The 26,899-nt window shown below is 39.9% G+C and overlaps 1 protein-coding gene across 3 annotated transcripts in view; it reads right to left on the reverse strand.

Moving 5' to 3' along the window:
- Window positions 1-26,899, reverse strand: part of Ca10 (carbonic anhydrase 10) — a 483,666-nt gene that overhangs the window by 390,121 nt on the left and 66,646 nt on the right. For all 3 annotated transcript variants that reach the window (XM_075991114.1, XM_075991115.1, XM_075991113.1), the window contains one exon: window positions 16,545-16,619. In XM_075991114.1, the coding sequence (XP_075847229.1) occupies window positions 16,545-16,619 (75 nt within the window). The remainder of the gene's footprint in view (window positions 1-16,544; window positions 16,620-26,899) is intronic.

Here is a 26,899-nt window from a genome sequence, read left to right on the forward strand (position 1 = left end):
TCTGGAGGTAGAAAGAGTCAAGGTGTAGACAGAATTCCATCCCTTCTTCCCACAGCCACTCATCACTGAGTCCCGCTGAACCCTAGAGAGGCCAGAGTGCACACGGCGGTATCATGCTGACATCCTTCACTGTGAATTCTAGGGCTCTGCTGCTGGGTTTGAGTTCCAACTCTGCCACTTACTGACCTTGGGTAACCTACTACTCCACATACCTCAATAGAAAAATGGACCTAATAATCATTAATAATTTGTGGGATGGCTGAGAGGAATACATTAACAGTTTAGGGTCACATCTGGCATAAAGGTTCATACATGTTTGTTAACCAAACCCTCCTCATGCTGACCCAAGCCTGTATTAACATAAATGGTCGCATTGAGTCTCCTCATGTCCTACTATGCCCTAAATGTTGCCTTTTGCATGTAATCCCATTCACTCTGTGGCTTAGTCTATCAACAATACGTGGGTAGAAGGTAAATGTCCACATCTTCTCAGACTTGTCCTGCCAATGTGATGGTTGCTCTTGAATAACCACAGTGGCAAGATTAGCAAAGTTAAAACAGAAGGTTGACTCACCTCACACCTAACTCTAATCTTCCATAATGGTGTTTCCAGATGAAACACCAACTTAAATTCAGCCTCAGTTACTTACTGGCATCTTTGCTCTTATTTATCCAGAGCTTCGCAACATGACTGCTTATATACACTTGATTCCAGTTTCATTTCTTTTACTACTCTCCACTTCTAAACTTTTCGTAAAGGTAAAAGCCTATTAAAGGAATAGGCACAATTGTAGGAGAGACCTTGCCAGTTCCCCTTGTCAGGTAATGGGGTCTTTTGTTTGAAATAGGAACAAACAGTTAAGGATAACCAAACATATGAGGGAAAAGGTTACAGAAAAGTTTAGCAAGGACAAAAGAAAAAGAATTAATTCCATTAGTTAAGCCTGTGGATTTGTGCATGTGTGTGTGTGTATACAGCATCTCTATGTGTGAATGACAGGGTCAAAGGACACAGAAAACAAAGAAATAATAGAAGAAAGTTTTCCTAGGCTAAATATGTAAGATATGGCGCCTATTTTTTTCTGGCCATTTATTTCTTACCATTATAGACCTGTGGATCAATTAGGAAAAAAAATCAGTACTGTTAAAACCTGGGATCTAAATATTCTAAACACAAATAATAATAGCAAAATAGTTATACATTTAGGCACATCCCGGGGGTATTTCTAAACTCTCAGGGTAGAGGTAATATCTTAAGTCAGCTAATTTAAAAAAATAAAATATCATCTTAAAAATTATTCCTTGGGCAGCTGAGGATAGGGAAACTGAAATGACCCTATCCTGTAGCAATACTGACGAATATCTTGCATATCACCATAGAACCTTCATCTGGTGATGGATGGAGATAGAGACAGAGACCCACACTGGAGCACTGGACTGAGCTCCCAAGGTCCCAATGAGGAGCAGAAGGAGTGAGAACATGAGCAAAGAAGTCGGGACCACGAGGGGTGCACCCACCCACTGAGACAGCAGAGCTGATCTATTGGGAGCTCACCAAGGCCAGCTGGACTGTGACTGAAAAAGCTTGGGATAGGGCCGGACTCTGAACATGGCTAACAATGAGGGCTGATGAGAAGCTAAGGACAATGGCAAGGGGTTTTGATCCTACGTAATGTGCTGTCTTTGTGGGAGCCTAGCCAGTTTGGATGTTCACCTTCCTAGATATGGACGGAGGGGGGAGGACCTAGGACTTACCACAGGGCAGGGAACCCTGACTGCTCTTTGGACTGGAGAGGGAGGGGGAGAGGAGTTGGGGGAGGGGGAGAAGGGTGGGAGGACAGGGAGAAGGGTGGGAGGAGGGGGAGGGAAATGGGAGGCTGGGAGGAGGTGGAAACTTGTTTTTTTTTTCCTTTTCTCAATAAAAAGAAAAAAACATGTTTCTGTTAGAAAAGAAAAAAAATTATTTTTTGCATTAATATTTATTTTCAAAGGCATCATATTTCTTATTCTGGATGCTTTTTTGAGTTGACTGTAGAACACTGACAGAAAAATTTTTTAAGATGGGTAATTTTGAAGTTAGAATTTTGCTACCAGACAAACTGTCATTGAAGTGTCATATCAAGTTCTTACTCAGTATTTCTACGTCCCAGAGATTTGATCTCCCACACATATACCCTTTCTGTAAAAACAAAATAAAACAACAAAACCAAACCAACAACACCACAAAAAAAACAAAAACAACAAAATTAACTATGGACTTTAAATTTTAAAGTAGGTTCAAAAATTTACTACAATAAGTCAGAAGAATAGCAATCCAAGAAACAACACAAAATATAACAGGCAATGTGATCAATTGGTAACAACTTAGAAACTCATTCGTCTGCACAGGGCAAGAGACGTTTAAGCATGCCTCCAAGAAAACACAGCTGCTATAAGAACAGCATTAAAAATAGAGTATAAATGTCTGCACTGCTGATTACTGATATTTCACAGAGCAACGTATTTGAAAAATACGTTAATATAATAAGACGTTATAGACATAGTTTTATACTGATGAGGTGAAGGCACATTTTCTCCTGAATTAACCATAGAAATAATATTTTCCTCCAGGAAAACAAACATAAGAAATACATGTCCTAATTATAAAATGATTTAAAGGGAGCCTGCTTCTAGGCCATTGATGTGGTGGGAGAGGATTCTGGGAGGGAAAAGCAGAGTCTTCAAGAGTAAGGCAGACCGCCTCAGATGCATGTCAACAGTGTTTGTAAGTGGCTTGGCTATTCTGTGAAATTGAGGTGTTCAGGTGGGAAGCCGAACAGTCCGCAGGTCTGAAATACAAAGCTGTAATTGGAAAGCTCCCACAACGAGTGTGGGACATTTTCCAGTCATGTAAACCGAGTGAGCCTGGGTCTGCTTGTGGTCACAGGAAGAAGTGCTGGAAAACCAATTTTTTTTTTTTTATTTAAAATGAGAAGAGATGAGGAAACACAGACACTGCAGGTGCTAAAGGGCCCCTCCACTATAGAAACGGTAGGCCTAGAAATCTGCACTATTTTAGAAAGGGAAAAAAAGAGTCCAGAAAAGAATCTCAAGGGACGCAAGTTGGGACTGAGGAAGGACCAGAGGCTGATACCAGTTCCTAGGTAGGATGAAAAGAGCAAGGCCAACACAAATGTGGGAGGGTCTTTATAGCAGGCTGTCCGATCCGCTGGTTCTTTGTCCAGTAGGCAGAGCTGGGTCATAGCTTAGGTCAGTTTTCAGGTTTCTGTGAAGTCTCTGCACTGATTTCCATAGTGACTGAACTAGTTTTGCAATCCCAACAACAGAGGAGAAAAACTCCCTTTCCCCACACCATTGATAGCATTTGTTGATGGTAGTTGTTCTGATGGAACCACAAGGCACTTTTAATTTGAATTTATTTTACAGCTAGAGATGATGAATAGTTTTAAAATGATTTATTGTCCAGTTGCATTTCTTCTTTTGAGGACCATTTGCTTAGATCATTAACCTATTTATAGAATGGCAGTTTTGGGGAGAGTGGGTGGATTTTTATTACTACAGTCCCTCAAATATTGTAGAAGTGAACTCTGTATCTAAGTTAGGTATGATAAGGATATTCTCAAACCTAGAGGTTGTCTTTCCTTTCTGTTGACGGTTTATTTTGCTGCGAGGGAACTTTTAAATTTCATGTGCTCTTATTTGTCAATTCTTGGGTCTGATTGCCATACTACCGGGGTTCAGCTCAGAAATTCAGTGCCTAGACTTACATCCAAGAGTATTTTCTCTATGTCTACCTTGAGAAGTTTCAGTATTTTTGGTTTTAATTCAAAGGCTTTGATCCAGTTTGAATTGCTTATTTATTTTCACACATATTTTGCTTATTCTTTGAACATGTCATAGATGTATTCAAAATAGCTTGATCATATCCATCATATCAAGTACTCACTCTTCCCCATCCCAGTTCCCCTAGGTCCCCCCAACACATCTGCATCCAAACTTCAAGTGTTTTCCTTTTATTCTTTTTTTTTTCTCCATATAACTAACTAGTAATGAGTCCAGATAGTATTAACCCTCTAAGCCTGGTTGTGGGGCCAACCACTGGGGAATCGGGAACCTACCAGTGGCCACACCCCCAGGGAAACATGACTCTTCCCTCAACCAACCCTCAAGGCTGGGTGGCTCCTGAGCCTAGAGAGTCCTTCTCCTGACCATGCTGCAGTTAAAACTAACTTCATACTGTGCAGGTAGAATTAACTCTTGTTCAAGGTGAGAAATTTTGCAACTATTATTTTTTATAGAATATTCAGTTTTGTCAACAATTGTTTGTTAAAAACGTAGTCCTTTTTTCTAGTACATGTTTTTGACAATTCTGTCAAAAATTAGGTGTACATAGCTGTTTTTATTTATCTCTAGACATCTTATTACAACCCACAGTTCTATGCCTCTGTTTTGCTTCTGGTATCATGCTGTCTTTATGGTGGGGATCTGCAGTAGGGTTTGAGGGAAAGTGATGTAATGCCTGCCACAGGCTTGCTCTTTCTGCTTCAAATGGCTTCGCCTATCCAGGATCCTTTGTGTTTCCACATGAAATTTAGAGTTGTTTTGTATAGTTCCATGAAGATCGTCATTGGGATTTTTATGGTGATTGCATTGATTCTGTAGATGGCTTTTAGTGCAGAAGAATGGCTGATAAAAGCATAGTACATATACTCAAGGAAAAATGAAATTTTCCCTAAAATGGATTTGATTGCAAAACATATGAAGCAAAGTAACTCAGGCTCAGAAAAACACAAGCTTTTGTTCTCTTTCACACTGGATCCTAGCCTCTAAACTGTTCACTATAAAAGTCCAGGTGAGAGTAACTTGGCTAAATCCCAGGAAACTAGAAAAGGGTCCACGGAACTGAACATAAAGAGGACTTCAGTGGGAGCATGGGAAGTGATAAGGACAATAGAATGAAGTAGGAAGGGGAAGTACGAGAGTGAAAGGGGTCCAGTATGGGAAGGGAGCTAGGGGATGAGAGGGAATTTAAGGTAGGGAAACCAATGACGGCAACAGAAAGGTACTAAAACCGCATATGGAAAGATAATTCTTTGTGAGCTAATCTTTAAAAACTGCAGAGAAGGGAAAAGATCTGACACTTGGCAAGAACTAGAGACCCATTTCTGTCTAGTGAGGAAGAAGAGTACTGGCAGAATAATTTGAATATGGTATATAAAACTCATCAGTCACCACAAGCCTTACAGTAGATTGCTGAGGAGAAAGAAGGCCTCCAGTCCCAGCCATTATCACAAAAGCTAGTCTAGCTAGATGGAGAAAGCGAAGTTGGCTTACTCATATTGTCGAATGTCCAAGTCAGGATGTACCACATTAAATGCTTGATGCATAGAATCTAGCGTTGCACAATTTGTCTCTTTGAGAATGTTCTAGAATGCTAGATTACAGAATACAAAACATTGTCCAGCCATGCTTTTGTAAAAGAAGTAAGATTCCTGGCTGGAGGTTATAGTCTTTCTGACTTTGATTATCTTTCGCCTGACATAAAAGCAAACCTGAGGTTAAAGCATCCTGCTGAGTGCTCTGTAAACAATCACATTATCACACCACGACTCAGTGGGCACTATTTACTATCAGGGCACCACAGTGCAGCTCAGTGAAGCTATGCCCGTGGCTTGTGGAGGCAACTAGGGCATGTCTTTCAAATGGGCTTTGCAAAAAGAAGGCTGATGGATTTTCATGTAGCTGGGAAGCCAGGGTTTTGGGGCCACACCATGGTTATGAACCCATTAAATTTGATTTGCAGAAAGTAGTCACATTTATTCAATGGTCATTAAACTACCACAGCTCTACTTTTGGGGATTTAGAGAGAGGAAAGGTGCGGAGCCCATGACTGTATATAATGCATCACCTAAAATATTTGATCTCAGAATAGATACTTCAAATATACTCCCACTAAGCAACACAATTATGTTCTGTAGTAACCATACAATCAACAGTCGCAACAAAATAATCAATGCTCTTGATTCCTTAGTTTCAGAGCAATTTAAAAACACTGATAGTTAAGGTATTAGTTCACAATAAGATATTCTGGATATGAGTGGAAAATTACCAAAGAAAAATATACATTGCTTTGTGTGTTAAGAGAGAAGTGCAATAAAGAATCCAACTAGTCATATGGAATGACACCCTGAAATAATAAAAAAATTCTCACTTTCTGTGTTTATAGCTATCATAGTATTTTTGTTTAGTTTGAATCAAACCATTAAAATTCTGGAAGATAGAAGACTAGGGGTGTAGAAATGGAAGCTTCTCTTCAGCCAGCCACCAAAGTGGAACCTTTAGAACATGCTCTTGGAGCAAACACGGGTATCTGAGTCTCTATGTGTTGAAGACTGGTGACTGAGGGTTCCTCCAATTAGCTTCCAAAAAGGAAACAGGACCACTTAAGGAATAAGTAACAAAACATGCACTAATTCGAAGACTATACGCATATTACTTGAACTCAGCAGGGCATACAGCAACTACTTCGAGTTTAGACTCACAAAAGACTTTGAAGAGGAGATTTTTATTACTGGAGGGTTTAGAATCTCCAGCACCTAAGGATACCTAAATTGCAGTCAAAGTTTAATCAATCTTCATTATTTTTACTCAATTTTGTACATACAGTGAACAGCCCTACTGCCTGTACCCAGCATGTACCACTCTTTCTGTGCCTATCTTGGCGAGCTAGAGCTCTAGGTCCCAAAGCTCCAGAAGTACATCTCAAGGAGTTGTGTAGTGACAACCACTTGTATCGATTGGCCAGACATTGCCTTGTGACATCAGAAAAGCTGTGTGTCTCAGAAGAACAGGTGTAAAAGTCACTGTACTGGCTGCTTTTGTCACTGCTGTGACAAAACACCGGTCCAAAGCAATGGAAGCAAGGGCTTATCATTTAAGGACATAGCCGTCACAGCAGGAAAGGCATAGTACCTAAATGCATGAAGCAAGTGGTCTCATTGCATCTACAGTCAGAAAGCAGAGAGCAATGAACACTGTTGTTCAGCTGGCTTTCTTCTTTTTATTTGGTCTAGGACCCAAGACCATGGGTTGTAGTGTCCACATTTGAAGAGGGTCTTTGAACCTCTCTGAACTCAGCCTAGAAACTATCTCACAAACATGATCAAAGGTTTGACTCCCAGGTGATTCTTGATTTTGTCAAGATGACAATTAATATTAACCAACAGAACCATGCATGGGAGTACACATTTAATGGACTTAAACAAACTTGTACTGATGTAAGTATGGAGTTGTCCACTGAAGTTGTATCTCTATATGCAATGTGCTGTCTTTAGAGTGTGTATTTTAGAAGCTCTCCTGAGTAGGGAGATGTATTAGAAAGGCAATATGGTGGTAAAACTGAGCAAAACTTTTCCATTTGTGTGTACGCTGCTATGACTTAGCTTTGAACTATGTCTACAAAGGCTCATGCATGAAAACATTGATCCCCAAGCCAACAGTGGCATAGAGGGGTGATTGGATTATAAAAACACTAAGTTCATCAATAGATTAATTCATTGATAAATAGGATGGTGACCAGTAAGCTCTTTTGTAAGAACTAGGTCAATTTAAATGTACCTTAGAAAGGTATATGGGTCCCTGGTTCTTTTATCTCTCCCTCTCTTCCTCTCTCCCTTCTTCCCCCTCCCTCTTTCTTTCTCTAATTTCTGCCCACCGTGAGATGAACAGCTCTCTCCTTCTCCCCTCTCCCTCTATCTTTATCTCCTTTCTGTTCCCCTCTCTTTCTCTTTTTCATTCCTCTACATTCTCTTCCTCTTTCCCTCTCTTTTCTCTTCTTGCCCTCCCTCCTCTTTCTTTCCTCTGATCACCATGAGGTGAACAACAGCCTCCTTTGCTACATGTTCTTAGTACCATAAAGCTCTGCCCAGCCGCAGACCTGCTGCCAGTTCAAAAGACCATGAAGCATAACCTTCTAAACCAGGACTCAACATAGATCTTTTCAAAATTGTTTCTGTGTTTTGTCACAACAACGACAGCTGATTAAAATCACATATTGATAGTTACAAGGAATAATTAGCTCCAACATTTCACTTTGCATTTTACAAAAAAATCCAAAATACAGCTCCCACTGTCTTTATTTTATAAATGAGTGAAGTGAGGCTAAGAATGGTTTGGTGGTTTCCAAACATTATGGAGATATACTGGGACTTGGAGCTCAATTTAAGAATCCAGGGCACTTTCTGTGATTCAGTTCTGAAGTGAGGGAATAACAGGGCCGGGCTTAGATGGGGTGATGAACAGAAGTGCTTACGACTTGCAGGGAGGTTTCATCTGTTATTCAGTAGTAGTTCAGATCCCATTATGTTTCATACACCAGTCTTGCTCATTTTCACCTTGTCTACCTGGCAGATGCCTTCACATTTGAAAAATCCTGTCCCGGGAGAATTGTTTATCTATGAAACCTTCTCAAAGACAGAATTAGTTGTTTTTTCCTTTATGTGCCCAGTGGATCTCATCACACATACTGCCTGCTTCCCATACCTTATCAGGCTAAATCATATATCTCTAAATCCGACTGTGAACTCCTGAGACCAGAAGCTGAAGCTTTTCCAATTTGTATTCCTGCTGTCTAGAAAGGTGTGTGGCACGTAGCAGACTCACAGTACATCTTGAACAATAGGCATCCAATTTCTGGGGAAAAAATAAGACTGAAAGTATTTGTAATTGAGAACCAGTCAAGGCAGCATCCCCTTTCCAGACAGGGAAGGCTGTGACCATCAGTTCTTGCTTCCTCTTAGAGATGAGAGATCAGAAACTGAGACAATTACATCACTGACTCTGCTTCCAAACGCCAATATATGCAAAACACAAAATTACCATGTAATGAAATCGATATTCTATTTCTTAGTGTTGCTAATACCTTCCAAGCTAATCATATGTCATATCAACAAACAGAAAATATTAACGATAGAATGAATCTGTGAAAGTCATGTTGCTTAACAGCCTGTTTTATATGTGAGAAAATCAAGATCCCTAGAGATAATCTCACTTGGGTTTTCATGTTTGTTCAGTGGGAAAGCCAAAGTGGTGAGGACTTTCTAACAGCCTTTGGCCTTCCTATGATCTAAAGGGGGCAGATAGAAGAACAAACACAGGAATCACCTTGGGGAGAGTGTACTTATATACCTACTCACCCAGCCCATGCTCAAGAACATACAGTGGATAAAACAAGAGTTCAGTTCTTTATTGCACCGATCACTTGCATAGATGTGTCATGCCTTTGACCAGACACTACACCCTAGATTGTTCTTTCTTTTTGTTAATTCCAGATACTATCCTGGAAAGAAATTACAACACAATTTTCCTCTTAAACAGTAAACACCACAAATAGTTTTGAAGCAAAGAATGATTTCCTGAAGCCCTGTGTCAGCAGGGACTTTAGAGTAGTGTGGTTGGAGAGACACTATAGACCAACTCAAAGAGCCCAGTGCCACCGCTTACCTACTCTATCACCATGATTAAACCTCTCATTTGTTGAATCTTTCTTTTCTGCACATTAATGAGGATGTGTGGATGAGGCACAACCATGAAATGACAGTGTACCACTAAGAAATGTAATGGAAATGGCAGTCTACCTGTATTGAAACTTTCCACCCAGAACTACAATTCCAGTTTATTCATGAGAAAACCATCAAACTCATATTGAAGGATGTTCTATCAAGTAACTATGCAAGACATGGCAAAACTAACAGTAAGGAACACCGAAGAAACAGTGAGAGACTTTCATTGCCCAGATGGGACTAAGGAAACATTATGGCTATACAAAGGTGTACTCCAAATTGGATAGAAAAGACATTTTGTTGAAATATTGGGAAATCTAAAACAACCTATAAATCAGTTGAGAGTTATATACTACAGTTGGTGTTTATCTTGTGACAAAGGCATAACATACAGTAATGTAAGACATAAAGGGTTCCTGGAAAGTTCCAGCATTATCTTTGTAACATTTTGTGAATCAAAAAATTTCCCAAATAAAAAATTTTTAAGATGATAATTATAGAGGCATGGTATTTATTTATTTAGTCTGTTGTTCAGTTTGCTCCTTACATATAAAACAGAGGAAAACAAACTGTATTCCACCCAAGAAGGAGTTTCTTAGTCACATTCATACAGTCTAAGTGGGAGGAACACACCTCCAAAGAACCACTCTCTAGCCCTGCTTCTACCACTGCAAACTTAGTAAGTAATGTCACTTGTCTTATGTTGTCTTCTTATGGATTACCTTAGATGGCAAAAGAGACTTCAGGGTATGATTAGATTAAGATTTTGTGCCTCTGCACAAATCAGTGAGAACTACTGTGTTTGGTCAAATTTTAGGATGGCCTCAGAATTCTGAATTTCAATAGTAAGCAGCTTTAGAATGAAAGGTATCTTTTGATCTGATGGAATTTCACCCTTTCTCTTTACTGTCTAGGGCAAAAATGAAGAAATTTTGCAGACATGAATAACATTGTCCACCAACTGACTGTGAGTTATCCAAAAGACCATTACTCTGAATGGGTCTGATCTTCAACCAAAGAGAACATAGAACTTCCCAAAGTTCCCAGGCAGAGATTTAAGGTGAGAGAGCTACCTTCTTGTTATCTTTGAAGCAATAGCCAATATGAAGAAGAAACCCTCCTGAGCCTAAGCTCTCAGCCCTAGAGAGGAAGCAAACTCTTCCAAGTCCATTAGGAGCACAGCGTTAGACAAGCATGAGTTAAAATGATGCTTTTGACAGAGTTATCATAGAGGACCCAGCTATGTCGTACTCAGATTCCGACTCAGGGAATCTGGGAGACAGTAAATATGTGTTGATTACATAAGTGGTGGCAGTTAACACAGCAACAGAAACCACTGCAGGTACTGTTTACTACAGGAGGGGTGCTGGGTATGTATGACTTTGGAGGCATCCTAGATCAGCAAGAACCTTGTCTTCTTGTTTGTTTTCTTGCCTAGGATTGCTGGGGAGAGAAGAGCTATTTGTATCACTGGTGTCAAGCCTGAGACTTTTTTTTTTTAAACAAAGGGAATAGGCCTTTGGCAAAACACAGCTAATTAGACTTCAGTATGCCACCACAGGTGGTTGGAGATAATTACATTCATCTAATAGTCTTGAGATTTAAAGACTACCCAGCAAGAAAATGCTGGGAAAGAGTGTTTAGGGAGAGTTTACTGTCCAAGATGAGCCACTTGTACTTGATTTTAGAGAGAGCAGCATCGGATACCATGGTGAGCTAATGAAACTCCTTAGTTCCAGTCCTGATCATAAATATTAGCAGTTGTGGCAAGTTCTTCTGTTGATCATTCTGATGGCCACGGACTCAGTTTCAGGACCTTGTGATGATTTCCGTATCTTCAGGGAGAAGTAATGGCTCATAGCTGTTTCTTTGTCCTCCTGTTACTCCCAGAACCTCTATTAAAATACCAAGTATGGTCTGTGAGCCTATCCATGCATCAGTCTCTGACCACACTCACTATCAAAGCACCTGGCCTCTGTTTCTTTGCACTCACCGGAATGACCTTTGCTCTGTTTCTCATGCATAGCTTGCCCATGCTTGCCACCATATAGACCTTACAACCTGGAACCCTTCTCTGAGTCCATTTATTAGACTAGTAGGTAGTATCCTGGCTAATCTCTGGTTCTAACTTGCTGTGGCTTTATAGGTAGGGACTCCCTGAATTTTAGACTATTTCTCCTAGACTTTCAAACAGTAGTTCTCAACCGTCCTAATGCTGTAACCTACTAATACCGTTCTTTGTGTTGTGGTGACCCCCAACCATAAAATTATTTGTTGCTACTTCATAACTGTAATTTTTGCTACTCTTATTGCTTGTCATGTAAATTTCTGATACGCAGGATATCTGATATGTGACCGCCAAAAGGGTTGTGCCCCACAGGTTGAGAATCACGTCCTTAAAGCATGCAGGGTTTGGGCCAGCAAGAGAGCTCCTCAGGTAAAGTGCTTATTCTGCAAGCCTATTGATCCCCATTTGATACCCACAGCCCACAAAAAATGCAAGGCAAGAACTAACTCCACAAAATTGTTTGTTGACTTTAACACAAGTCTAGTAACACACACATGCCTGTATACATGCTTCTTAGACACAAAATAAAATGGAGAAAAACAGTGATTTCCCTTTGCCTGCAATGGAGTTCATACTGTTATCATTACCATCATCATCATCATCATTACTTGAAGGGCTGAGGATCATGTCTGTAGAGTCAGGCTTTTTTTTTTTCACCTTATTCTTTCTTATGTGCTTGTTCTAACCCAAGTCAATTAAGTAGATGTGCAGGGACTATTGTAGGGAAGACCTGTGCTATATCCTGATGGTTCAGGAGATAAGAGAAGAGGAGGACCCCTGTCCTTGAAACCTTCACTGTTTCTGTCTTAGTTCAAATAATCTCTTTTTACTTGAACTTTGCAATGTTGTCAATCTCTTCCTTGTTTCTTCAGGATCTTTGGCTTCTAGAATATCAACTAGTACATCACTTCATGATCAGACCCCTGTTGCTCTCTAGTGTTAATGCCCAGAGCTCCTCTTGCTCTACTGGGCCATGTACCTTTCAAGGTTTCCAAGCCTTTGCCTAGCTTGCTTTTCTTTCTGAAATTCCATTTCTCTTCCTCTCCTGTAGAGTGCTACTGATCCTCAGGGCTGTGCCTCCCCTTCTGAGGGTTAATAACTCCCAAACATTTCTGAGAGGAGTCCTGCAAATATTGTAAGATAGGAGCCATTTATCTGTCTTTCTCCCCTTGCCTCCTGAGATTGAGGCCAGGGTAAGCTCTTTAGAATTGTGTCTTGGGGCCAAAAATAACTTTTTCTAGGGAGGTCAAAGGAGAGCATCCTGGGTCACTGTGCTCAGGGGCTTGGTGAGCCTTAGCAGCTGACAGAATCTAAGAGGGGTTTTTACCTTCTCCAGAGCTTCATAAGATTGAGAAAATACATAATCCATGGGTGTGATTCACAGTGTTAGAAGGGAAGCAAGCACAGGTCATTTTGTTTTAGGATGAAAAAGAGACTTTCCTTGCGAACCTTACCACACAAAGCAGATATTGGGGTGTCCAATGGTTGCGTATTATTTCTAACAAGTGGCTCCCTTATTATACTGCAAGCCCCAGAAGTGAAACATCAACACCGTATGCCATAACATCCCACAGCATAATGTCTCCTAAGGGAAGACGCTCATTTTGTAACAAGTAGAACATGGATAGACAGTGTTTGGCACATATTCCAGAAGTGTGTTAAAGACATGTGTGTATTTACACTAAATTAAAAAATGTGTTATATATATGTGATATATTTATAACACACATTTTTATTATTTAATAAATAGAATTTAAATGGTACCAAACAAACTTTCTGCTAACTCCTCAACAGCATAATTAGCCTAATATTGTTTTTTGTGTGAACATATATATGCTAGTTATTTTGCTCTTGTTAGTTAACAGTTTCACACATTTCTGCGATGAAATCTAGTCATTTCATCCCCCACCTCCTCTCCTCGCCACTCTCCCTCTCACTGGAGTCCTTCTTTTCAGTAAGTCCCTTGAGCACTCAACTTTTTGATTCTCTTTTTGTGTGTGGCTCGTTGAGGGTGGGTGGGAGGTTACTGACTGGAGCTGTGCAACTTATCTGTGGCTACTCCACTGAAGAAAGTGGCATCCCCGTCCCACAACACCTTTACTATAGTTGGAGCCCAGTGACATATATGTATGTGTGTGTCTGTATATATATGTATACACACATATATATAATATATATATATATTCTCCACCATCTCTCTCTCACACACACACTGCACACAGTATAATAAGAAAATGGTTTAAATAATAAGAGTGACCTTCCTATATTTCCACTCTGCTGTCTTCAGTGTGGCTTGTGGCTTTAGTACTCAAGTTTATTTGGCAGACTTCCTTTCACACTACCGCACGGACAGAACCAGTAATCAGTTGTGTGTGTTGGTCAGTTGTCCAGAGAAAGAGAACTAATGGAATATGGGAAGGAAGGATGTGGAAGGACGCAATCACACACGTGCACGCGCACATACACACACACAGGGGCAGGGTAGGGGAGAGGCAGGAAGACAAACAGACACCAGAGCATTTCTTACTAAATGTCTGGTAGCATGCTCTATGCTCTAGTCATTACATAAATTAGTCATTACAGTGTTGCTGGCAAAAAGAAGAAAAGGAAGAGGAAGAAGAAGGGAGAATAATATATGTAGGAAAATTAAGAAGAGGAAGAAGAAGGAAATCCCTACTGTTGTGGATATTAGTTGTGTGTAGGGTGAATAGTCCAACAAAATAGCAGAGCCTGCTGAGGGGGAGGCTAGTGGAAGGCCTATTCTAAGCTGCTCAGCAAGAAATTCTGATACATACCACACAGGCTGAATCATGCTATTCTACACCATTATCAGCCTTGTGACAGAACTGGTTCTCTGGAGCTATGCCTTTATGGTCTATCTAGCCCTTTAGATGGGTGAATTCAGTTTGAGTAAGAGCTATGTTCTAGTTCCTCTTCATTATCCCCAAACAAGGGGCTCTGCATCATGGAAGTATTGCATGAACACCACCAAAATGACCAAAGTCGGGTATTTTGGCACCAAGTTAACCTTTCTCTTGCCACTGCTGTGGCCTTTATGGGTTTCTCTCCAACACAAGTTCTATAGCCACAACTTGTATGCATACCAGGCTGGAAATGAAGAAAAGTAAAACTCTTGAGTCAGCATCAAAGGAAAGATAATTGATACCCAAGGTTGTCTCGAAAGCATAAAACAAGTCACACTAGGGTTTTGGACACATATAAAGAGGATATAAAAACCAAAACAAATAGTATAAGTCAGGCAAAATGCTACAGATCCACATGCTACCTAAGACAATCACTGAAGGTGCTCTCTGCAGAGGCAGAAGTAATTTAGAAATGAGGAACTCTCCTCAGTTGCTCTAATCCCATATTCTCAGGTACACAAAATATAATGGGTAATATCATTTCTGTACTATCATGCATATAAAAACGGTTTCTCTTGACAAAAATACACGTCTTTAAGTCTTTTATATCATATATAGGGATTCTGCCAACTATAAATATAAAGTGACAGGTATCTATACCCATTTAAGAAGACATAGTGTATACAACTTACACAATTGCTATTAGCAACCTGGCCACTGGTGGGTGAATTAAATTCAGTCTCTGTGCACACTGGGCTGAAGAACAATGTGCCATGTGCCGTGGCATGTTTGTGAAGTTAGGACTATAGAGCGCTGAGGCTCTCCAGCAGCCAGCTGGCTTTTTCCTGAGTCACCCACTCTCCTTTACCATGCATGTCTTCCTCCAAAGAAACAACCCCAGCAATACTTATTGTTGTCCCATGACAGAAATGGCAAAAAAAATTTGCAAGCTCCTTCTCTTTGCCCAGCTAATGTGAAAAGCTCTACAGAAGAAATAGGTAAAAGGACAGAGCAGTCAAGAATGAACAGATGACCTGGGACAGTGCACATTTTACCTGTGACCAAGTTTGGAACCCTCAGCCAGTTCTTTTGATCTTCTGTTCTGAGCACCACGGGTGAGTGCGGACCATACATTGAAGCTCTTGGGAGCTGCCTTTCTGTCTCTCTCGCATCTAGCAAGCTAAAAATACCAGGATATATGCTGCCCTTCCATGTCTTTTTCCCTTTAAACTCTCATTCCTTCCTTTGCTTCCCTCCCTTTCTGATATCTGGTGGGATGGTCTATGGATTTTATGGTTAATGCCAAGTTGTTAATTCCACCTATTATGTAAAGAATAGGATCATTATGAGTAAGGGACGTGGCAGAGAAAGGACCCTCTGCTTTCCTTTTCAACTGAAGTCACAGTATGCTTCTGGCTGGCGCCTGCCTTTGGTGCTCAGTTCACTGCCCACATGCTGACAGTATCCACACATGACCTGTTATTTTTAGATGGCGCTTGGCTTGATCTGCTGAGTCTTGAGCATGGATTCTGATGCAGTGACATCAGTGGCAGCATGTATCCCAGCAAGCTTCACTGCCGTGGTCAGTCTGTTCAAGTTTCCGGTTTCATTAGTGTTAAGAACAGACCTTTCTCTCTTGACCAAGTGCGGGCAGAGAGCCTCTGCTCTCAGCCTTCTATCCTCCTTCTCTCTAGAGGAGGCTCCTATGGATGGAATAACCTGAGGCTTACAGGCTTACACAGAAAAATAATGTGTTACATATAAGTTAGGGCTCACAAAATAAACCTTCCCTTAATGTATGCAATACTCTTCCAGCACTTTATAGACTCTCCTGACTTTCACGGTATATTTCAGGCCATGTAGCCAATGTGACATTGTAGAAATAACACTGACATTCATCAAATTCTGTTTTATAATTACTTTGCGAGTACATAGGAGTATGAGGTGTGACTAGTAAACTGATAAATGGGGTGCTGAGTATTTCTATCTCCTTAAAAATGTTTAAGGAACAAAATGAGTTGAAATAATAGATAAAAATAAAAGTGCATTTACCTGGAACAAAGCTTCCCTGGACCACCTCCTTGTATGCCCACCAGCCTTCATGGATTTTTGGTGAATTCTGTTGAGCTAGAGGAGAAACAAACAAGAAGGTAGATTAAGATATAGCACAAAAGCCACATTCTGACTGCTAAGTAAAAATAGTAAATAAGCGTAAGATCACCTTTTACTACTCCAAAGCCAGTATCCTTAACAATCTTCTCCTTTTTTTTCTTCAAATATACCATTAGCATGTAAATTTCTTGTCATAGATTTTTATAGCTATTTGGATATTTTGAAATTTTTATTTAAAAGAATTTTCCATACAATACATTTTGATGATATTCTTTCCTCTTCCCCAACTCCTCCCAGATCCCTACATCTCCCTAAGCATCCAATTAGATGTTCTCTCTCTCTCTCTCTCTCTCTCTCTCTCTCTCTCTCTCTCTCTCTTCTCTCTCTCTCTCTCTCTCTCTCTCAAAATAAAAAAAAAATAAAAAAAAATCAACAAGAAAAATAATAACAGCAACAAAAATCCTCCGAACACAGCATGGTTCCTAAAGCATCACACTCAGTTAAAGAGGATGACCTCCCCAAAACACAGGAGGACTTGTCTTTTTAGGTCAAGGATATAGGAGAAACTGTTTTTCTGATAGAACCTCCAGACAAGCTCTTTAAGGTATTTAGATATTTTTATGGCAGTAAAGACACGGTGATTATGTTTTGGCTTATTTGCCTGCTATCTTCTTGACTTCTACACACAGACACACACAGAGACGCACAGAAACACACCACTTGTTGGACTCACGTGCGTACAAATCTCAAAGAGTGTGTAAAAACTGTGTGCTTGTTTGTTTAAACTGTATTTGTATTTTAGTTCTCAGCTATGGTGAAGAAGACTCAGGAGATGCAACCAAACTTGCAACCTGTATTGACTAAACCAAACATGAAACCTTTATTTATTATGTTAGTTTTATTCAACCTCCCTTTTTCTAAATCCTAGCTTTGAGATGCATCATTTTGTGTTCTAGAGGATAGGCACAGGATGTCAGGCTTAAAAACAAGGCTTTGTGTAGACAAGGGACTTGCTAAATCCCTCTGCATTCCAGATGCACCTGTAATGTTTTTCTGTGCCTATGAGACTGGAACCTTGCAGCTGGTGACACCATGGTTGAAGGGTAGCTGTTGACAGAAGACAAACAAGAGAGAAGTCCAACCTGAAACTGACAGTGGAGCTTGGGACTTTGGAGACATACAGAAGGGTGACAAAGAACTGCTTAGAAGGTCTGGAATATCATCAGCTACAAGTGGCTCAGCCCGAGTCTAGGGAGTAGATGCAGCAACATGCACCAGATTTCCGGGCACTCTGGATTCCCATGTGTTGTAGAGTCCAGATGTTTGCATTGCACTTGAAGTTCCTGAAGGCATGACCGGCTCCAGAAAACAGATGGAGAAATCTCTAAGTGGATGGACAAAGACCATCCCTCCGTGCCAGAGAAAAAGGGTTAGGATTCAGAAAGCATTTTGATAGTTTTTTTCTCTGAGCATTGGCATTGCGTGATAGATACTGCTTCATTCTCGTCCTCAATACATTGATGGGCCACTGCCACAGGAACAAGGGGAGATTCCAAAGGCTTAGAAATTCATGACATGAATATAGATGTCACATAATGCAGTCAAGCCTAATAGCCCCACTCCCCCTTTGTGGAAACACTGCGTAACACTTAGCTGGGTGCAGATTAAATGTAATTCAAAGATAATACAACTTTTCAAAACAGATCAAAACTAAACCTTAACAGTTTAAAATGAAACTCGATCTGAACCCTTCTGGTTCTCTAGGTAGTTTAGAAAAGAGTTGTATTTCTGCAACCTTGAAAACATTGGTCTTGAACTTCATCTACCAGTGAATACATTAGAGATAATTCAGGAAAGTTTTTATTATCTCAGACAGGAACCTTTCAGCCTTATCAAGACTCATGTGTGTGTTATCATATCAAGACTGTTGAGAATGTAAGTAAAAACCATAGCCTTCTTTATTTACTATGACTGCCAGTTGTTGGGGATTGTCTTGGTTATGTTTTATCATTTAAATGAGGATCTATGGGGTGGACTCAACAATCTGTTTTTTATACAGCTTTTTACCAAGCCACTTTACAAATTTATTTTTAATTTATATTTATCTGTATGAATGCGTAACACCTGTGTGTTTGACCATAGAGGCCAAAAGAAGGCACCAGAGTCCATGGAGTTGGAGTCATAGGTGGCTGTGAGCAACCTGATGTGTGTACTGAGAACGGAACTCATATACTTTGGAAAAACACTCTTAAGCACCAAGTCATCTCTCCAGCCTTTAGCTGAAATATATATATATATGATATATCAACAAAAAATGTTTTAAATGATATATTTTGATCACATCCTTGTCTCTCAGATCCTCTGAGATCATTTCCACCACCTTACCCACCCAACTTTATGTCTTCTATCTCTCATAAACAAACATAAAAATGTTAAAAACAAAAGCAAAACAAATAAAAACAAGTAAGACCAAACACACACACACACACACACACACACACACACACACACACACACACACACAGAGAGAGAGAGAGAGAGAGAGAGAGAGAGAGAGAGAGAGAGAGAGAGGAAAAGAGAGGGAGAGAGAACTGGACAATGTGTAGAGAGACTTTGGAGCACTCAGTCCTCAATGAGATGTCTTTATTAAATCCCTCCCCTCAAGGTTCAGGGATCTATGATAAAGAGAAGGTGGGAAAAGTCTGTAAGAGCCAGAAATTACCAATGACTTCAAGAAAACAGTGTCTTTGGAATACAATAGGACTGATGCATGTACAAATAAACAAACAATAACAACAACCACCACAAAATGCTTCCCAATAAACAAGAGCAAAAACATGGAGTTAATTTTGTGTTGGCCAGTTACTGATCATGGGGTCTGCAATGTACTGTGTTTGATATCTCCAGTGACACTCCATTTGAGAAAACTGATTTTTCCCTTTGCCAACAGGTATCAATTGCAAATAGCTTCTTTTAGGGGTGGAACCCTGTGTCCACTTCCTCTCCTCAGTGCTGCGACCCCATCTGCCTTAAACCTGTGCAGTCTTGTGCATGCTGTGACAGTCTCTGTCAGTTCATATGTACAACAGTACTGTTGTATGCAGAAGGCACTCTTTCTATGGAGTCACCCGTAACTTCTGGCTTTTACATATTTCTACCTCCTCTTTCTCATAGAGCTTTGGGGTAGGAATTTGTTAAAGAATCTTATTTAGGACCAAGTTCTCTGAAGTCTCTCACTCTTTTCATACTATATGGCAGTTTGTCTCTGTTGTAATTCCCATCTATTGCAAGAAGAATCTTCTTTGAGAAGGGTTGACTGGGGTAGTCCCACCCTAGTGTAGTAACCCAACATTTTATTAGAGAATTTGCATATATTTAAAAAGTTCGACATAAAGCTTTAATTATATCATAATCAAGAAATTAAAAAAATACAATTTCTCATAATATTGTTTCTGTACACAAAACTTGCATGTAATACACTATGAAGAATCAATTAGCAAACTAGCTCTTACTGTGAAGACATGTGCAGGGCTCAAGAGCCAAGAATGGTTTTGCACTTTTAAATGCTTGAAAAAAAAGTCAAACAATAGCAATAACTTATGATATGAAAATTATATAAAATTTAAACTTCAGTGTTCACAAATCATTTTGGCTCACTATGCTTAATTGCTTACACATTACCAACCAATTCCTTTCTTTGGAAGAACGATGTCTAAAGAGCTAGAAGTCATTTGGCTTGCAAACCCTGAAATGATTCCTGTTAGTCTTTACTAAAAAAGAAAGGGGTGGCAGCTAATTCATACACATAAAATTCAAAAAAAGAAAATCAATGTAAAGAATGTAACAGTTTAGTTGCAATTGTAATTCCATAAGAGAATTACAAGGAACGTGATTTATAATAAAACATTGTATGTTTCAACACGTACAGAGTGGGGCACGGCACGCCTGAACACGGAGTGAAGAAATTGGATGCTGGATGGAAACATGTACAAATAATCTCCATGTGTTGTGTAGGAGGTTTCTGAATTATGGCCTCGCTGACAGAGGTGATTTTCCAAAATAAGGAAAAACACACCTCTTTATGAGCATTTATTTTGTTAAAGAACAGGGGTTAATAAAAATCTGTAAGAGATACTTTGTGTTCACATGCAAAGCGGAGCTTGTTGGTTCAGAAAAATAAAACATTTTCCACTCCCTTGAGTATCTGCTGGGACATGGGATCATTTATCATTGTTTGGAACTGTCTAATGTACTAGAGAACACATAGTGTCTATGCCACCCCCCCCTTTGTTGGAGTTAATTGCACCTTTTTCATTATAACACTCTCAAGAGCCCTCATTAATTTCCAAAATATTTCTCTAGGAATGGTGACACCCTGTTGACAGTCTCTGACCTATGGGACTATTTATAACATTATTTGTGTCTTCTAAATGAGCTCGAGTGAAGGATTATATTGAATGCTAAGCAGGGGACGATGCTTTATTTCAGTAGCTGAAGGAGACACATCTTACAGAGGGAGAGGATGGCAGTCAATACCAACGTACATCCTTACTCAGGCTGGAAATTTTAAGAAGTAGCATGAGGATAGTGGAAGAGTAGTCATTCCCCGAGGTGGGTAGCTCGAGAGAGGAACTAAACTTTGAGCAGAAGAGAAAACAAAGCACATGCACAGATAAAGAAAGTAGAAAGCAAAACAGAGTCCAGAAATTCAGCACAAAGTGGAGGGCCTTGCTGCAACACAGAATGCCAGGCAGTGGCCTGAGATGATAGCTAAAGAAAGAGAGAGGGCCTATATGGATTATATTTTGAGCATTATACAATCTAGCAAGAAAATTGAAGAGGGGGGGAGTGGTGCATATGGCAGAGAACAAAAAAGAGGTGGGGGGATCATAGTTGATAATGGACTCATCACTGCACAGAATTTCAGTGTAACCAGAAATGAATCTTGAAAACCACATACCCATAGGTGCCAGGAAGGACCTCTTCTCTTCTTGGCACTCAACTAAAGCAGCGTCAATAAATCAGATGAAAAACGCACTGAGTGAGTGGCTAAGCAACTTTAGAGATAAAGGCCCTTTCCTGCATATCCCACCTTGGCCAACCAAAAGCAGGTGTCAGGGAACTATATTCTGAGGTCTGATTTGCAGAATCTCTCTGGCTACAAGGGAGAGTGATTGCGCCAGAATCACTGAATGTCCCATGAAGTAGAAGTCTGATCTGAGTCACAGTAAATCTCACGGAGCTACATGAGTGGAGAAAAACTATATATCATCCCTACCCCAACTTAGTTCTACTAGAGCATCGTAAATACTCCCATTGAAAGAACACAGTGAGGTAAAACAAAATCTAATCAATGACCCAATGCCCTCAGGACTCTTCTCTTCCTATTGGGTTGCCTTGTCCAGCCTTAATAGGAGTGCTTTTGTCTTTTCATATCCTGTTTTGTCCTGTTTGGCTGTCATCTCTTGAAGACCTACTCTTTTCTGAGAAGAAATGAAGGTGAGGTGGATCTGGGGGAGAAGGGAGATGGTGGGGAGTTGGGAGAAGTGGAGGGAGGGGAAACTGGTTGGGATGTATTGTATGAGAAAAGAAATCTATTTTCAATCAATAAATAAATTTACAAGAAACATTACATGTAGACATACAAGAAACATGGCTGGGCAGTGGTTGTGTATGAAGTATTTGCAGTCTTTTGGAAAATGAAGAGTTACTTTTCTGTGGGTCCTGCATGTCCAGTTCATACAGCACACCATCAAGCAGTCCAGGCAAGAGCCCAAATGGCTAGCCTTGTCACATTGAAGGCAAATTTCAAAATGAGTTGTTTTCAATGCCCATCAACCTCTCTGAAGTATTTGGTGCTGCCAGAAGCAAACATGTCAAGAAAAGTCTAATTTCTAAGTGTTGAAGATTATCTATCTAACTGGAATATATCTCTGTATATCTAGAACACCTAATTAGCATGACTACAAGTTTCACTATTACAAATGACTATCTATTAATCTGTAACTTTTAATTATGCATTATATTTTTTAAATGATCAGCACAAACACAATACTTTAAACAAGAGTAGAAATACACATACAATATAATTGACCTTAAATTTGTATCAATAGACCAACATCCTTGCTAATGCAAAGTATTCATCTCTATATCGTATCCCCCTATTTTTTCTTTGAAAAGACCTTGATTGTGACTATTAACTATTTATATTCACAGATAGGTGAATCTCTAAGTTTGAGTTCAGTCTACAGAGGAAGTTCCAGAATATCCAAGGCTACATAGAAATCCTGTTTTGAAAACACACACACACACACACACACACACACACACACACACACACACACTCAATCAATCTATTCCACAGTAATATCTGTGAATGAATTAGATGGGATATCAGAAAAATTGCATTCAGAAAAATATTTCTAACAATTTTGAAAATAATCAGTGAGAACATAAAAAAAATTGAATGAACTCATAGAATGCAAAAGGCAAATTTAGTAAAGAGAGAGAAATATTGTAAACAAAAAAAAAGGATCAAACTGAAGTTTTGAAACTGAAACTCTTAGTAAGGGATTGAAGTTATGCCTCAGTAGGCAAGCGTGAGGAACTGAGTTCAGATCCCAGAAATCACATAAAAAGCAGGGCATGGGCACACATACACCTATACCCTCTGTGCTGTATGGGGCAGAGATAGAATAGTTGGGGCTTGCTGACTAACATAGAGATTCTGTCTCAAAAGATAAAGAATCATGGATTTCTTTAGTTAACTGAAAAGAATCAGACATACTGTTGAAATAGATAAACACTTCTACCAGGGCATGGGAAAAGTAAACTAAGACAGTCAACTACAGAAGATTAGGAAGGAATTAAATATTACAAAAAACAAAATGATGGGATTAACACAAGCCTTTCAGCAGTAAGTTTGAACATCAATGGCCTAAATTCTCTGATTAAACGACAGACAAGCAGATTGCAGTGAGATACATGCGCCATCTGTCTGTCACATGTTAAGAGCACATGACAAATACAAGACAAATACAACCTTCAGGGGAAAGGATGGAAAATGAAACACACCAAGTAAATGGAGTTTGAAAGCAAGTGGGTATAGCTATCCTAATACTTGAGAAAGTAGACTTCAAACAAAAATTAATCAGAAGAGATAACGAAGGTGTACTTTCTTTTGAGTAAAGAAACAATTCCCCAGGAAGATACAGTATAACTGGGGAGATGGTTCAGTCATTAAAGGCTAAAGCTCACAGCCCCACAGACAGAAAGATACAGTAGGCTAGTAAGACGGCGGTTGCCACCAAACATAATGACCTGAATTCGATTCCTGGGTCCCCTATAGTAGAGGAAGAGAACTGACTCTCACTGTCCTCTCATTTCTACATGTAAGTCATGGTGCACATGTGCACACACCCACACCCATACATGCATGGGCCCATGCCCTAGAAGATTCACGTATACACACACAACTACGTAAAGACATCTCATCAGCCCACCTGTGAGAAATATTGTAACGGAAAATAAGCATGATGTGAGCATTATGGAGCTCAGAGTACTATTTCCACAAGTGGCTTCTCTTCTTCCACCATTTGGGTTCTAGAGATCAAAAAGATTGCCAGGCTTAGAGGCATGCACCTTTTTATCTCCGGAGTCATCATGCAAGCTTGAAGCTCTATTTGACATGCATTTTGAAGGACCAAATTTACCCTTCAAAAATCAGCTGTCTAGTATAGAGGTTTATTATTTGTGTTTTAATAAATAAAGCTTGCCTAAAGATCAGAGGACAATGTACACTAGTCAAACATTCAGACCAGGTAGTGGTGGCACAGACCTTTAAAACCAGCAGCCAAGCTAGTTAGCCATAGGGGCCAGGCGATGGTGGTATATGCCTTTAATCCCAGCACTAGAGAGGAATATAAGACAGGAAGTAACAAGTCTCAGTCCCAGTCCCAGTCTGAGGATTCATGGAGGCAGGAATGTCCATTTCAGTCTGAGGTAGAAGGAAGAGCCAGTAGCTGGCCGCTTTGCTTTTCTTATCTTTAGCTTGAACCCCAATATCTGTCTCTGTTATCGTATAAATTATATATATATAATTATATAAACATATATAATTATACATACTTATAGTATGCTTTAAAATGCTCTTGGACGTTGAGTGTAGACTCATTTTGAGTGTTGGCTATTTAGAAAGACGGGGTGCACATTTAACATGCATCCCATTTAAAGTTCTACTCCCTGCCTCAAGGATTGATTTTCGATGAAACACCTAGAGCAGCGCAGGATTCCCATTTAACGCCTCCTGCCAGACGCTGGCAGTCATCTTGTTTGCATCTGATTTCCAGCCGGTGTGGGCTGATTGAGAATTCCTCAGAGCAAACAGGTGAGCGGAGAACGACCCGGGCTCTTCCAGGCTCCTCCGCTCCTCTTTGCCTAGGGATTGCAATCTCATCACTTAATGCACAACCAGCCCCTGGGACACATCCAGGTGTCTAATAAGAAAAGGAAAAAGTTCTCCTGACAATAAAAGCTGCAGCCACTGTCAGATGAGATATTCACAGTCGGGAAAATACATTTTGTTTTTGTTCACCTTTTTTTTTTCATTCCTTGTGGCAGTTTTTACTTGAGGGTTTCAAAGAAAACCAGAATGCCTGAATTTTAGGAGAGATGGGGAGATCACTAATATTATTCTTTTTTGACAGATTGAAGATGTTGGGGTACAAAGACTTCTAAAGACTAAAATTTTCTATAAAAGGTCACCAAAGAGATGCTGTAAGATGGCTTAGGCTTTGAAAACGAGTACTAAATTTGCCCCTATGATACAAGAGCAGGGCAGGTAATATGTAAATACAGGCTCATAGCCCTGTTCCAATAACAAAAACCACAGGCTATAGTTTCCCCCACTTGCTTTAAACTTAGATATTTTCTTGTTTTTGTTTTTGTTTGTTTTTGTTATGTGCTTTTACTCCTTACTCAAATAATTTAGAAGTCACTTTAAAAAAGAAAGACAGAATTACTATGGGTTTATAACCAAGGCATATGGTATTTGATTACCATGTACTGAAGGCTTTCTGTACAAAGTTAAATATTTTCCAGACTTTTGAAATTTGTCACCTGATTTGTACCAGATTCAGTATGTCATTGTCCCACTATATTTCTGCTGGGATAAAACAACCACATTGGAAATGATTCATACGTGTGGCTGAATCATCCCACACGGTGTTTTTGACACAGGTCAAGAGGAACCTGGAACTCCTTCTTCACCCTTTTTATTCCTTCCACAAATGTACAGAGCATGTTTCTGGATGATTCTAGGGAATCTCACATGTCCCCAAGTGATGTGGGAGTGTCATATATCAATCTGTTGATTTCATTGGTTAATAAACAAACTGCTTGGCCTCATATCTTAGAACATAGGTGGGTGGAGTAAACAGAACAGAATGCTGGGAGGAAGAGGAAGTGAGCTCAGAGACTCGACAGCTCTCCTCTCAGGAGCAGACGCCTCAGGCCTCAGAAGAGACGCCATGCCCTGCTCCCGGACAGACACACGCGATGAAGCTCCGACCCAGGATGGATGTAGGCTAGAATCTTCCCGGTAAGACTGGTGCTCACAGATTATTAGAGATGGGTTGATCGGGATATCAGAGTTAGCCAGTAAGGGCTAGAGCTAAAGGGCCAAGCAGTGTTTAAATGAATACAATTTGTGTGTTGTTATTTCGGGGCATAAGCTAGCCAGATGCTGGGGACGCAGCCCCGCCGCTCCTATCACTACACCCAAGGAAAAAGTAATTCCATTTTCACATGTCAAAGTTTTTGTATCATCTTTTGAGATAACTCTTGCAATCCCTCTCCTTTGTTACCTGTATAATAACACAAACATCTTAGTTGGCTTAAATTCAGGATTTAAAAATAAAAGAAAAATGGAAAATACTTTCATGTAAAAATTAAAGTGCACTCTTGGTGATATTCAAGACCCAAAGGGCAACATCAGATACTGGACAGGCAATGTGGTGCACAAGAGAATAGAATAGGAACAATGTTCTTAGCATGGGAAGGGAGATGCTAAAAAACAAAACAAAAAACATCAGTCAAAACATACCCCACACACACTATGCATGCACACTCTGAAAATCAGTAGAGCACATTGCCCTGGATGGTCCATGTTGAAAATGGGTGGAACTGAACATATGGGGGAAGACATTAGAACACATGCTACCATGACTATTTGGTTTTAATAATAGCATGAACCACGAGTACTTATTTGTCTGAGAAACTTCTTCATCCTAGGAGCT

The sequence above is a fragment of the Microtus pennsylvanicus genome, chromosome 11, assembly GCF_037038515.1.
Source record: "Microtus pennsylvanicus isolate mMicPen1 chromosome 11, mMicPen1.hap1, whole genome shotgun sequence".
Classification (NCBI taxonomy): domain Eukaryota; kingdom Metazoa; phylum Chordata; class Mammalia; order Rodentia; family Cricetidae; genus Microtus; species Microtus pennsylvanicus.